General features: G+C 45.9%; 1 protein-coding gene across 1 annotated transcript in view; it reads right to left on the reverse strand.

Annotated features, from left to right (window-relative positions):
* Positions 1–14,795, reverse strand: part of FRAS1 (Fraser extracellular matrix complex subunit 1) — a gene marked incomplete at its 5' end in the record, with an annotated part of 95,622 nt that overhangs the window by 64,153 nt on the left and 16,674 nt on the right. The window contains 6 exons of the mRNA XM_010086335.1: positions 106–249; positions 2,269–2,409; positions 4,845–5,018; positions 5,947–6,087; positions 6,479–6,619; positions 8,353–8,496. Coding sequence (XP_010084637.1) covers positions 106–249; positions 2,269–2,409; positions 4,845–5,018; positions 5,947–6,087; positions 6,479–6,619; positions 8,353–8,496 — 885 coding nt within the window. The remainder of the gene's footprint in view (positions 1–105; positions 250–2,268; positions 2,410–4,844; positions 5,019–5,946; positions 6,088–6,478; positions 6,620–8,352; positions 8,497–14,795) is intronic.

Consider the following 14,795-nt stretch of genomic DNA (forward strand, 5'->3'; position numbering starts at 1 on the left):
CCACAGCAGGCATATTGATTTCTTCATGGTGTGAGCTCAAGTAGCTGGTCAATGCCACAGAAAGATCATCACTCCGTATGACCCATGCCATCTCCTCCTACTTACCCACACAATACCCCACCAGGTTGAGATACTGCTCCTCCTTGCAGCCAGTCCTGCACTTCCCAGCAGCTAGAGTCGCGTGGGGATGGCAGGTTAAGCACTCCAAATCAGAAGGGCCACGGCATGTCTTGCAGGACGGATGACAGGCTGGGTAAGAAAATTAACACTTGTTAGGTTGTTGGTAGAGTCTACCTGACACTCTCCCCTCCCCAGCCAGCCAGCCTCTGTAATAATCACGTACTCCTCCAAAACATGGACATAAAATGATCTAACAGCACCAGTAACTGCAGAGTTGTGGCTGGGAAGGTTCTTACATCCTCATTTTGAATAAACAAGAAGAAAAATTAGTTGAAAACTTTAAAATGTCATTTGTTCTGTGCATTAATCAAGGTATAGATCTATAGAAGATATAAGGAGATTGGCCCTTTTATGCTTCCCTCTAGCATATGCTTGTGCATCTAAGAGAGAGAGTGGGATGCACTGGGGAGATAAATTAAACACCTTGGGATTGTATGAAAATTATAGTGGCATATATTTGATATTCATGAATGGAAAAATCCCAGAAGGATTCCTCCCAAACCTATAAAACCTGAATGCCATGCCAGCTCATTAGCTATTCTGCCTGCTAAAAGCTCAACAAAATGATTGCAGAGAAAGTGGTTAAGACTGCTCAAAAATATTTCATGCAGACTGCTCTTGCATCTATCCATGTTTAAAGCCAGATGCCGTTATTTCCATTATTTCCATGCTACAGATCTGAGGAAGACAGAAATACTGCAGCTAATGACCTGTAAAAAAACGCTTAAAGCTTTTTCTATGAATAAAAGCAGTCAATTTCAAAGTCTCCCACCTCAGGACTCCCCCAGGCTCCCACAACTGCTCACTCTCCACATGGAAGCCGGGCATTTTGCAGCTGTCACAGCATAAGGTTCCAGTGTTTAAGACCTAAGGTGACATGTCCCACCACCTTCTCAGCTTCTCTGAAATCACGCCCGTGAATTCAGCGTTCAGAAGGAAGAATAAGCTTTCTAGACACACCTCTATTAACTGAGCTTCACTGTTTAAAACCAGCAGGAGATGTAAGACAGTGGCATACAGAAAGGTGCCACTTTCCTGACACTGAATTTTGTTTCTGAGACGTTTACATAAGCCTGAAACCGCATAATGCAGCACTCAGCAGTTACTGCAGCTCTAAGGTGGCAGTGCACAACCTCAACAATCGATGAATCTTTACAACGGCCTGCCAAAGAAATGTATTTATAGAGGTGCTCCTTGGATGAATACATTGAACCAACAGAGCAATGGACTTGAGAAGAGGTTTCTCTCTCTAAACGTGAGGCTTCCCAGGGAAGCGACCAGGAGATTTCTCCTACTGCCAGAACAGATGCATGGATGCCTGACCCACTGAATCGATCACAAAACAACTGACAACTGTCAGATAACCTTGAAGGGACTAGTTAGACCTCAAGTGCCTGCACTTCCTCCCCCATTGTACTTAGCAGCTAATAATGAACTGCATTCCCGCATTTTCTGCATGTGGCAAACGGGATTTAACCCCTGCAGTCACTCAGAAGGTCTGTAGTCACAACCATCTGCTTAGATGAGATCAAACACGCTGAATGAAGGCCACTTGCTGACTAGTGGGCAAGGCTGGGACACGAATAAATAATGCTGTCCCCACTACTGATCAGGCATATCCAGAGATCTAATGGTTTTCCTCCCATATCTGCAGAATTCCTCCCTTCTAAACCCAGCCCTGCAGCCAGCAGTGAATTTAAAATAAAGCTAATTCATATGGACAATATGTTTATCCAGCCTAATAAAAGCAGACATGCTTCAGTGTTGTCCAGTAAAGACCTCTTCTGCCACAGCATGCTGGCTAAGAACATCATCCAAGCCCAGTGAAATGAAACGCAAAATATCTTCAGGGAAACAGTCCAGAGGAGCAAAAATAATTATAATTAATGACTGAATGTGTACGCATCTCTCCCATTAGGAGGAGATTCCATTTCCTGAAATTGGAATGCCCTGTTCTCCCCTGAAAATACTTAAATAGCCTCACATAAATCTGACAACATCTCTAATTACATTGAGAAAGGCATTACGAAACGTGGATGCAATGAAATTCAGCAGCACGAGCTGCAGGTGCCTGCACTATGCACTCACAGTCGCAGTGATTTTCGTGGCTGAACAGCCCCTCCGGGCACTCAGAGACGCATCTGCCTTCCAGAAGGACGTGGGAAGACAGACAAGCCGTACAGTCCTGGGAAGTGTTCCCCATGCAGCCTGCACAGGAGGAGTGGCACTCTGCAGGGAAGGGAAAAACAAGAAGACAGAGAGCCAAATTAGTTTCTGACTTATCTTTGTTGTCCCTGTCCTAGATAGAGTACAGCTAGATTGCTTTCTCCCCAGTAACGATGACAGGAAGGTATTTCCTCTCCAGGATTCTCTGCTTGTGAAAGGTAGAAAGGGCAGGAGTACAAAGGCTGCACAGCACACTTCTTGGAAGTAAGGAGCGATGACAGATAGCTGCATGTTTAATCTGTCTTTGCACCCACACAATTAATGTCTGAAGCGGAAAGCTGAGATGCACAACGCCATGTAAAACCGTTCTCCTCCCTGTAAGAGCTCTGGGGTCCTGCAAACATTCTGAAATAATTTTTTGCTATCACCCTGCAGTTACCCTGGGGAGGATTTTCTATCCAGAATCACTGCACAGGTACCATCAGCCATTCCGGTGCACTAAGAGCAAATATACGCAGAGTTGGGCTGGATTTACAGCCAGTGAAGCAAACGCTCATGAAAAGGGTGATCCAGTAAGAGAGTGCAGTTAGAAAGTTAGCTTCTTCACCTCTACTGGTACTGATCCTAAACCAACCCATCTTAAACTCAGTAATACGATGAAATAAATATATAAACTCAGTAATTAAAAACCTAGTATTTATTAGAGCTACTCGAGGCCACAGGTTCCACTGTGTGAGTCTCTGTCAAACACAAAGACAGACCTCCTGCCCTCTGGGGAGACAAGATAGACACAGGGCTGGAGAGAAGAAAGGAAATGAAATAAAATTATTTATACAGGTACGCTTAGCTGTCTGTCAGAGAGCCAGGGAGAGAAGTCAGGGATCCTCATCACAAATGCAATGTCTCCAGGACTATCTCTGGCTCCAGTGACTCAAACCAAATCACAGAGAAATTTCTTACGGTTTCAACAGGGAAATCTCAAGCATTAGAAAAACATGGACAGAAATATTCCTGCGTTTTGGTGAGAAATTTACAACCACACAGGCAAAGCTTTCAAACCCACCGTTTTAACCTACACAGGAGTATGCTTCTGCTCTGCACAGACAATGCAGCCGCGGTGCACGTCTGTTGTGGGTTCACCTTTTCAGAAAGCACCACCTACAAACTTTGCATGACTATTCTATGGGGGTGGCTCAAAGTTTGAAATCTTGAATCTGCACACCCTCCTGCAATATATCAAACTACTATTCTAATGCCATCACCATTATGGCAGAGCTAATACCACGTGGGGCTGTGCCAGCATTCTTACCCACTGACGTAATTTAGCATTGTCACCAAACTCTGCTCAGGCCTGTCTGCGCAGGTCTATTCACTCATCAGAGGCAGTGGCATATGGATTCCTTCACTCAGTTTCTATACCATAACCTGGACTGAGCCACAAAAACCAATCCAAAGCACCGGACACTTTATGGTCTGTGTAGGTCGCTGTTAAAGATGAGAACATTCCAAAAAAAAAAAAAAAAAAAAAAAAGAGCCCATACAGATGTTTTCCTTCAAGTTGAGATCAAGATATAAAACAAAAGTAAATGGATTTTAGATTATGTACACTTTTTGGAAAAGTTTTTGCACAAGAAGAAACAGCCATCAGTAGCATTGCTGTTACTATCACTTCACTTCAGTGCTGCAGAGTCACCATCTCTATGACTGGTCTTGCCACCCAGGGAAACCACTGCCATTCGTGGAAGTATCATTTCTCCGTAGGCTTAGGTGAGCTACAATAGCACAAGTTGTTCAGTCTAACCTCTCAGCCTGCTTCTCTCCACACTATTTTTAAGATATTGGAATATGTTTGTTACACAGACACCCACGCCGGCTGCCACAAGCTCTGTATGGGCTGGCAGACCGACTTGCTGATCCCCCCACTAAACACTCTGTGCTGAAATCCAAAGCAGTGGGAAACCACATATATCGCCAATGTACACCACGCAGCCTCTTCTCCAAAGTCTAGCCTTCACAGAAGTGCTTCCTATTTGGTATTTCAGGAGCAGTGACAGCACATGTGCTGCAGGGCATGTATCAAACGACAGGACTGCTGCGAGACAGCTTGACCTGCTCCAGGGGCTTATAAGGAGACAGAACAGTGTTTTCTGAGAAGGATTTAAGGATTGATCCTGCTCTAAAATCAGTCAGTAGTAAAAATCAAATACTGAACTTCAATGAAAAGAAAGCTAAGCTATACAGACTTGAACAGTCATCTTTTACAAAAGTAGCTGAAACCTCTAGTCACAAATTCTATGGAGAGTATATTTTCCTTCAAAGGTACTAGTCTACGCGACTCCGAAAGCTACTGAGTTTAAACACACAGGACTGTCACAAGGCAAACGCAGGAGCTCAAAGCACGTAAGAACCAAACATTGTACAAGATCACCCTGAAGACCTAAAATGCAGCGCAGCCCTGTGCTGAAGGCTTTCAGCAGCTGTGCCCACCCTCTGCTCACCTCTGCAGACTCCTGCGCTATCCACGTAGAACTGGCCTCGGCAGTGAGAGAGGCAAAGGCCTTGCACAGCTCCTTCCACGGGCTGGTGAGGCTGCAGGACGTCCTCTGGAGCCCTGCACTGCAGGCAACGAGAGGCCCCTGGGCCAGCGCAGGAGCGGCAGGATGGGTGGCAACCTGTGCACGGGTCGAGAGAGAAGTCAGAGCCACAGCTCAGTCTGAGGACAGCTTTCTCAGAGAGATGGACAAGGGCCAAAAACCACACAAACCTGGGCATCTGGTCATGAACATGAAAGAGAAAGGGGAGAAAATACTAGTTTGGGCCCGCCTGTTCATCCCTCTTTCCAGTTTTGCATTGCTGCAGACAGTCTGGTACCCAAAGAGCTGGCAAAGAGCTAGCACCTCTAGTTGTCTGCAGCAACTCACATGCTAAGAAATCTGTTCCATCAACAGACAGGGTGCTGTATTTTCTATAATGGAACTGGGATTTTAGAAAAATACTTTGACACCTTCCCCCTCTCCAAATAACAGGTCTCCTCTTTAATAAAGCTGATGAACAAATAACCTTGGGGAAAAAAAAAACCTCCAGTACTGTGCCACAGACAGCCAATTTTCCTTTAATTTCTGGAGCTGCAAGGGTGAACACAATCTCACTAGGAGAGACAGCAAGAAATGCCAGTCCAAAGGTCTCTCAGGAAGCATAAACCCATCTTCCGAATTTTCAGGTTTTTCATTGCTGCAAGAACGATGTCAGTCTAAGCAAACCTGCTAGGTGCTTGTAGAACTTCATCCACCTCTTAACTCATGTCAGGAAAAACTTGGAAGCAATGTACGTTTATTTCAGCAGTATGAAGGGAAAAAAAAAGTCCCCAAGATCACTAAATCTGACAGGTATGAAACGAGAAAGTATTCGAGAAAATCTGCTTTTTCTCAAAGTGGGAAACAATCAGCGGGCAAACGAGGGAATTACTCGTTTCTTGACCAGTTCAGCAGAGGATAAAGGATCAGTGTTGTAGCTGGGTACTCGGAGCACAGCCCGACAAAAGCCAATATAGACACACTGGTATACAGCAGCTGGGGAACTTACTCCAAGCACATTGCTTACCCTTGCAGACATCGTGATCCTGGTAAAAACCCTCTCCGCAGTCCTGCAGGCACTGGCCCTGGCGCAACGCCAGAGGAAGGGAACAGGAGGTGCAGTGAGTGGCCAGAGGTCCCTCACACGTGGAGCATGAATTGTGACAAGCTGATAAAGAAACAGAGCACACAGAACTCAAATACCTCATTTTTCTCTCCTTGTGAGTGGTGTTGCTGACTACAGCCTCCTGGAGCCAACTCTGAAAACTCCCAGCTGGCATGATAATTCAGCAGAAGTGCACATGTATTAGTAACTAGGAACAGTAATAACTCCCACTCACACGGTGTTTTGAATATGTATCTCAGCATGTCTTAATATGCTTTGCAAAGCAAAGAGGTTATTTAAAATAATCTATCACAAGTGAACCAAAGAAAATAAAAAACCAAATTCCTGGTCCCCACTCTCCCTTCTGTGCTCTTAACATTCCCTCCGGAAAATAAAACAACATTGGAGGGTGCCTGGAGAGCCTTAGAAAAGGTCATGCAAATATGCCTCTTACCTCTGCATCTTCCATTGCCACTGGGGAAATATCCGTGCGGGCACTCCGAAAGGCACTTCCCCTCATGTAACACCTGGTGTGAAGCACAGGTCAAACACCTGGGCTGGTGGGAATAGCATGTTTCACAGGACTGGTCACAAGCTGCCGAAGAGCACAGCTCATTAATGAAATGCACTCAATAAGAAAACAGAGCCACCAACCTGGCCACACGGATAAAATGAAGTTGCGCAAACCATGCCTTGTCCTTTCTTTGTCAGAAAGGCACCTGGAAACGTTCCTCTCCAGCACAAGTAACTTTTCGCACTTGCCTGGAGCAAGTAGCGACATTCACGGAGGTAGACCTGCGAGCGCAGATACGTATTCACTGACCCCCATCCCATCCAGGGATACTAAGTACAAATACCAGGGATGGGTCTATATCAGCACTCCCTCCACTCCTGCCACAACTCCCTCCACCTAATGGAATATTTTTTCCTGTCACAAACAATCTGTGAACAGGAAGCACCTTTCTGAACAATTTCACATAAGAGAACTGTCCTGTCAACCTTTACAAATCTTTGTACAACAAGCATCAGCTGTCAGACTGTTCAGGAAATAAAAAATGGGAGAAAAGTTGATTTAAAAATTTGAAATTTCTGCCCCCCTTCTCTTTTCTTCGACTCAAAGTTTTAAGTGTGAGAATGAATTACAAATCAAGCATGACAATGTTGATACTAAATTCCTGTGGTCTATGTTCTCCCAAGCAGTCAGTTCTGAAGTCAACTGACCTGTTGTCCAAGAGCAGCATGAAACTCAGGTTTCCCTAAGTCAGTAGCACTACTGCTGCTGTGTATTCAGAAGAGCCAAACATTTTACTATACCATTTTTTGTTTCTTTTCACCAGTCAGACAGCCTCCGTTTAAAACCGCTTACAGAATTCCAGGTGGGTAGCAAAATGCATGTTTTTGGTAGAAGATGAAAGGCCTGAATCCTGGAGGTTCTGAGGAACAGCTATACAGTTTTCAGAAATCACTGGCAATAAAAATCAAAAATTAGGGGCAAGCTGCATCTAAATAAAATTTCCTTTTGAGCTTTTTTTGATTTTCAGATACAGATATTAAGATTTCAAGTCTGCACACTTTACTGATACAGACATCAACTGGACTGAAAAGGGACCCGGTCAAAGTGAAATCCATCCAGAAATAGCCAGAATAGCAATAATTTTGTCAACGTGCTCCAGGTTTTAAGACCTCTGCAGCTAGCCGTGGCTCAGACAGATCTGCATGAAGACAGACAACCCCCGTGTCATTCCTACTGACCACGCTGGACAGTCCCTCAAAGCAGCTGGGGGTGGCTGTCAGCAGAAACCCAGACGTGACCTGAATGGTTGTGGCAAATTTTAGATTCTTTATTTATTTGAGATTTTTTTCCCCTTCATGATCTGTTTGACTTAGGTCTTTAATTCCCTCCAGCTTTCCCTTTCCCTTCTCCTCAGCAAACCTTCCCAGCTCCCAAGCCTCATCCGTTGTGCAGGTATTAGTTACTGTGATGCTGAATGATAATCAAATTTACAGACACCTGCTGGCAAGGACCATTCTTCTTTCTGCAGACAAATGGATTTGTCAGGTCCTCAGAAACAACTCACTTAGGCTTTCAAGCTGTTCACTGAGGGGAAAAAAACCTTAAACCTTTCAGCATCTGATTAGCTTAAACGAATTAATAATCTTACAAACAAACAACAGCTTTCCCCATCCGATATTTGTGCACAAGGTGCATCTGACATCTTAGACATGAATAAAATCCCAGCTGCTGCACGGCTAAATGAAATATTGATTCCCTTTTTGTAGAGCATTTCTCAAACTTCTTGCAATTGAAGGAAGAAAACAGGTATTTACCGCTGCAGATTCCATCCTTCGTATAAAATCCCTGTCCACAGCTCGCCACGCAGAGCCCCGCTTTTAGCACGTGTGCTGTGTCTTTGCAGGACAAACAATTGTTCTCAGCAGCCCCCCAGCATGAGGAACAGGACTCGTGACAAGCTGCAGGACAGAAAGTGAAGGATTAACAAACAAATCAACTTCCAACCATCTCTTTAAAAGGAAGAGTTTGCAGTAATTAACTTTTGTTCCTTAAATTCACAGGCGTTCACTGCTTCAGAAAAGGGAAAGGAAACAAACCCCCCGCTGCTCTTGTTCTGTTCTGTGGAGAGAAGGAGGCTGAGGGGCCACCCCATGGCTCTCTGCAGCTTCCTGAGGTGGGGAAGAGGACCAGGAGGTGCTGAGCTCTTCTCCCTGGGATCCAGTGATAGGACATGTGGGAATGGCTCAAAGCTGCGCCACGGAGGTTTATACCGGACACTAGGAAGCGTTTCTTTACCGAGAGGGTAGTCAAACGCTGGAACAGCCTTCCTAGAGAGGTGGGCGATGCCCCAAGCCCGTCAGGGTTTAAGGGGCATTTGGGTAATCCCCTTAATAACACGCTTTAACTTTTGCTCAGCCCTGAAATGCTCAGGCAGTTGGACAAGGTGATGGCTGTAGGTCCCTTCCAACTGAAATCTTCTATCCTATTCTAGTATTTTTCATCTGAGCCATCCCAGAGGTACAATTTACATTTTGTATGTGACATCAGAGCAGTTTCTGTAGCAGTAATCAGACCAGGAGGAGTGTTGATAACACCGTTAAGTTCTGTTCATCACAGTGCTGAGGGCTGTACAGACACAAAGGGAAGGGCAGCGGGAAGAGACTCCATCACACGCTACTTAAAAAACAGACCTGCAATCAGAGCCTTGCAGTGACTGCTGACATTAACCCAACTTCACAAACAAACACGCAATCAGACTGTGGGGCTGCTGTCAGGATCCTGCAAAATTAAAAACAAGAGAGCCTACTTCTGGAAACAACTCCTTCTGCCCTTCCAGGGCTCTGCATCAGCACAGGAGCAACTGACTCCTGGCTGTTGGCTGATCTGGTCAGGCAGGGCTGAAATCCTCGTAATTCCTGAGGAAAGGTGGGCAGTGGGTTGCAGGCCCAGTACAGCACACACTCCATGTCTTTTCCCTGACATTGCCAGCAGAAGAGAAGGCTCGACCCCTCACTGAGTTGAGCTACCAGCTACCTTTCCCTCTGGGGTGCCACATATCATGGCTGGGACACAGAAATGTGTTACACCCTGTACTACCAGTGCTTGCAGCAACTGTGCAAATTACAGTTCTTTTAGCTATTAGATTTTTTTCTCGATTACACCCAAATATGTTCCAAAGATGTTCTTAAATTTACTATTTCACAATAAGGCAGCCACATGCTTGTGCTCCGCCACCATGGCAGGTGAGAGAAAACAGAACTTTAGGACACCTGCCCTATATCCACAAACATGTTTAAAGCTGCATTGACCCAGAAAAACCCATCTGTGAGTAGTCTCAGTGTAATGCAGGAACCAGTGGAGGTAGCAGCAGCTCATCCACAAAACTAGCAGCGAATTTACATAGGGAACAATGACAAAAGCAAACACCTTCCTGCCAAAATAAACCCCCCCTAAGAGAGAGACAATTGCTCTCCCCAATAACAGGTTAGAGGAAAAGTGTTTGCAATCCAGGTCACTGCAAGAAAGTTTACAGCAAACCACTGATCCCCACTACTCCCATCTCGCTCCTGTTTTGTAGGTTATGCTGCTCCTGTTTGCTCGAGGCCATAGGTGCTCTTGGGTTTGTTAATTAATGGGATGGGAGCACCCACATTTATGCTTATATATGAGTCACACTGCACAGAGTAAGATCTGAGAGGATCTCACTGCTCCCCAAGGCAGGGAAGTGTTACCATCTCCATCTCACAGGCAGGGAACTGACATGCGGAGATGTGATGGGACATGCATGGGGTTCGAAAAGGGAGTGTCTGGGGTGCCAAGACACAGGACATTTGAGTTCATGGTCCTTTGGATGTTCCTTCTCCACACTTCCACCTTTGTTTATTTTCCCCTTTTCTCATCTTCTTCTATTGCCTTGTAACCAGCCGTTTGCTTTCCTCCTTCTCACCTTCCCTCATCTTTTTTTCTCCCACCTTATTCCTCATCTCTCCAGAATGCTGTGGCTCTTCTAGATCCTGAACACTCCTATGTGAGGGGTGTTTTGTAAGGACGCTGGGCATCCTGTACCCAAAAGGATCTTCCTCCCAACTCCTATGGGAAGTGCCATCACCGCGACCAAGTGCATCTAATTGCGGCTGAATCACAAGAAAGGATCTTCCTCCCAACTCCTATGGCAAGTGCCATCACCGCGATCAAGTGCATCTAATTGCGGCTGAATCACAACACAGTGAATACCAAACATCCCCTTCCAGGGTAAAGATTGTGCACACTTCTCTGCTCCAGTCGATAATTTCCCTTGCTGATAAAAAGGTGCATCTCATTCCAGCTTGGATGATTCTCAGGGCACGTCTATACTTGAAAGTTAACTGCAGAGTATGAGTTCATGCTGTAAATTCCTAAGAACTGAAATGTCCCCACTTCACCTTCCAGCCGTGAGTGTTCTGCTCCTCTCTGAGCTCACTCTAACTTTCAACGTCTTTTTGAAAGGATGGGCACTAGGACTCAGATCCTCTAATTCTAAACTTCCCACTGCACAGCTTGACCCCCTCACTGTTAACCTGCCTGAATATGTTGACACATCTGAACATACTCAGTTATTCGCAAAAATTCTCAAGTCCTCTCCTTTCCAAGAGATGCTTTTCCCTCCTGGCAGTGCCTGGTCTCCAGACTGTTTTTAAACAGCCAGCCTTGCTTACAGCTGTATTAAAAATACACTTTTGATGGAAGCCAGGTCAGTTGGGCAACTGCTTTGGCTCCCACCGCACATCGTCTGCTGCCTGCACTAGACCAAGCGCTCCCGAGCATATCCTCACTTCAGTCTCTTCTCTCAAGCAGTGCCTCAAGCTGTCCCTCTGTGTAGGTCAAAATAACACCCTCTCCTCCCACCAGCACCACACGTTTTGCTGTACGTAAGTCTACCCTAAACAATACCCACGCTGGAAAGGTCTTTGGCACAGCTGGACCCACATCCCAGGCTCTTCTCTAGAGATGGTGCCCAGCAGAACCGTGCCTCTGCTGCCGTCTGCACACATTCTGCTGCGCTTTTGTCACCACCAAGGTGGCCTAAGAGCACTCCCTGTGCCATACTTCTAGTCGGAAACCTGTAACATTCTAGGCTCACGCCAGGTAACGATACAAACCAGCACAGTCTGCAGGCTGGAGGGGTTTAAGATCATACTGCACTCCCTCTCTCCAGTTCCCAGTTGGCTCTTACTGGCCCTTAGCAAAGATCCTGGAGATCCCCTCCTGGGTATCACACCAGCTTTCAAGTATCTCAGCAAGGCAGCTGTATTGTTAAAACTGTATGTCTTCCTCGATGGGGGATGACTTCTGTGGTATCTCAGCTATGGAAAGGCTACAGCCAGAGAAATAAAGATGAAGTAAAACCCACCAGAGGCCATCAGATCTTCTGAGAACCTGCAGTGAATTTGGCAAACTGCTGTGAAACAGATCCTCTGGACTCCAAGCTACCAGACAGAGACCAGGCCCAAACGGCTTCCCCGAGACGGAAAGGGAAGGGATCTAAACAGCAGGGTTTGGAAGAAAGGAGGGAAAGGGGAAAGAACGTCACCTGATTTTTAGCAAGATAGCCGCATTCAGCATTTGGAAGCAGAGCGAGCGACTCAAAGGCCAGGATCAGTGACAGTTTCCTCAGGTGGGCAAACAAAAAAAAAAACGTTTTCCACAAGAGACCCAGCTCTGCTGCGGTGCTCCAATCACTATCTCTGCTTTGCGAGCCCTCTCTGGGAGCAGGCTGCACGGCCTCCTCTGCCACAGCCACCTCTGTTTGCGGGGTGGCAAGCGCCTCCAGGAGCCATCAGCTGCCAGTCTGCAGAGGATGAACATGCACAGCCTGATCCACGCTCCTACAGACCCAATCCTTCACTTCTTGTGCTTGCAGCGACAGGCACCAGGCAATTTATTTTCACGTGTCTTGAGGACCGTTTCGTTCCAAGCCCAGCAAACACTAAATCCCAGCCAGTATCTCCATCTGTTTGTCATCAGATGGCACAACCGCAGCTGGAGTTATAAGCAATGGACCCCCAACCTGTAGGATTTGGGTTCATGCGGCTGGGACAGCAGCCCCACCCCACTCCTGCCCGATGTTTATACACACTCACGCACACCCTGCCTGCAGAAGCTTTGGCTCTTCCAGCACCGGATCACTGTCAGACTCAACAGCTGCTCCTCACCTCAACAGCCAGTCACCAACCCCCCTGAAAAAGCAGGGGAAAAAACGGAAACATTCAATGAGCCACTCTCAGCTAAAACATCTTTGCCTACAGCAACCCAGCGTCTGTGCGGAAATAAATCAACAGAAGGGACTGCATCGCCACGAAACTGCCTTCCCCCTCCCTTGCTATTTCCATTTCGGATTTGTAAGGGCCGTTTTGCACTGCCTCTTCCCATCAGCGCAGATGCGGGACAGGCATGTAAGACCCTGCAGCTTAACCAGACACCGCTGCTGAGGGAAAAGTGCTCCAAAGAATACAGTTGACCCTCCAGTTGCAACAGGGTGCGCAATTACTCTGCCTCAACTGACACAATGGTATTCAGCCGCAGTAACGTATTTCCAGAAAATCAGTATTAAACAGATGAAACTTACTGAGACTCACTTCTTGTTTAAAGCAAGAGCTCTCCAGTGGCTCCTCGAAACTTACTGAGTCTCACTTCTCGTTTAAAGCAAGAGCTCTCCAGTGGCTCCTGAGCCAACGGGCCTCTTCTCTGCCCTCTTACTCAAGAGTTGCAGGGCTGTAATGGAGGAGTCACACAGAAATGACAAAAGCCTTTGAGAAGGCTTATGAGAGGTCCTGCAAAATGATGTTTCTGTTCTTTTGTGACTGATGAGAAACCAGAGAATCAATTAAAGAACCACTCATCAAACTGTCTCTTATCTGCACCAGCACAGGTGGAACATCCCCAGGCTTGAGGACAGCAAGGGGGCTAATGCAAATGGCATCCCAGGAGGAACACAGTGAGACATCGCCGTGTGGCTCTGGGAAAGCGGAGATGGGGTCCAACCGCTCTGTGCTGCGCGGTACCATTAAACACCTCTAACCTGCCCTCCTCACGGGGAGCCGGGCAAGCTCAGCTTACTCACGTTCTGTCATTTATCTTCACAGTGAGCCTTCGCAGCCGGGACACGGCAGAGAAAACCCACAGGTCATGAGTAAAAACCCTAATGCTGTGCTACAGAGTGAGCTGCGCCTGTTAGTGTCAAGTTACATGTTTCAAAATTCGCATTTTGGGAGATCAAAGCACAAACACTCCAGTTCTGCCTCGGCTTTTGAATAATCTTGAAAACATAAATAATTAAGTTAGAAAAATGCAATGAGAGCACTGAACGCTGCAAGTCCTTCGAGCCCTTCTGTTCCACCAGGCAGACATCTTATATTTTTGCTCCCTTTGCTTTGCCTTTCCTGAGGGGTTTCGTAACTGCTTCCACAGCCTACTTCTGACAAGGAAGGCTTCATCTGCCACTCTGCCTTAAGCCCGATACAAACCGATCCATGATCTTTAAATACAGCGCTACATAACTGAACCTGTCACCTTTTATTCGCAACTTCACTTTCTCTTAATGGTTTTAATACTTCACAGAAGCAGGTGGAGGGAGGGGGGCAGGAAACAACCCTAGTGCAAGATTAAAACAGGGAAGAGATCAAACAACTGTATTCCAAAATTCAAAATAGATTCAATTACCACCGCATGTTATAAAACATGAACAAAAGGAAAGACTAATTCATTGTGTTTTGTTACAATGCAGACAACAGTGCCTCAACAACAGGATGGAATTAGAAATCTATTCTTTTAAGTCTTTTTCATCTCCAGAGTGAATTCCTCAAGAGGGAGTTTATAGGAACTACAGCAATTAACACAGTCTACTTCATCCTTTTTGCAGTGTTGGAACATGTGTGTTGCAGATGATAAAACCATTACAAGAAAAATATTTCTGAACAGTCTAAGGCTCATCTGGACAATCAGATTACAGATTTGTAAAAATGAAGAGGATACAAAGAAAGAGTGAATGGCAATGAATTATGGACCCTATCTGAAATTTAAGACATTCTCCACTGGTTTGCCTTTATGCAGAAAATGCAGCCAGGCAGAACTAAAGCAAATTGGTTTAATTCCCTTGAGGAAACAGGAACAAATTTTCCCAGCAACTTTCAGCTACAAGCATGCGTGACTGCAAATTTGGATGGAATGTACGATCAGTAATCTACAAACCAGCAATAAAATGAAACATTAGCCTTTCCCT

Source organism: Pterocles gutturalis, unplaced genomic scaffold (assembly GCF_000699245.1).
Source record: "Pterocles gutturalis isolate BGI_N339 unplaced genomic scaffold, ASM69924v1 scaffold286, whole genome shotgun sequence".
NCBI classification, from domain to species: domain Eukaryota; kingdom Metazoa; phylum Chordata; class Aves; order Pterocliformes; family Pteroclidae; genus Pterocles; species Pterocles gutturalis.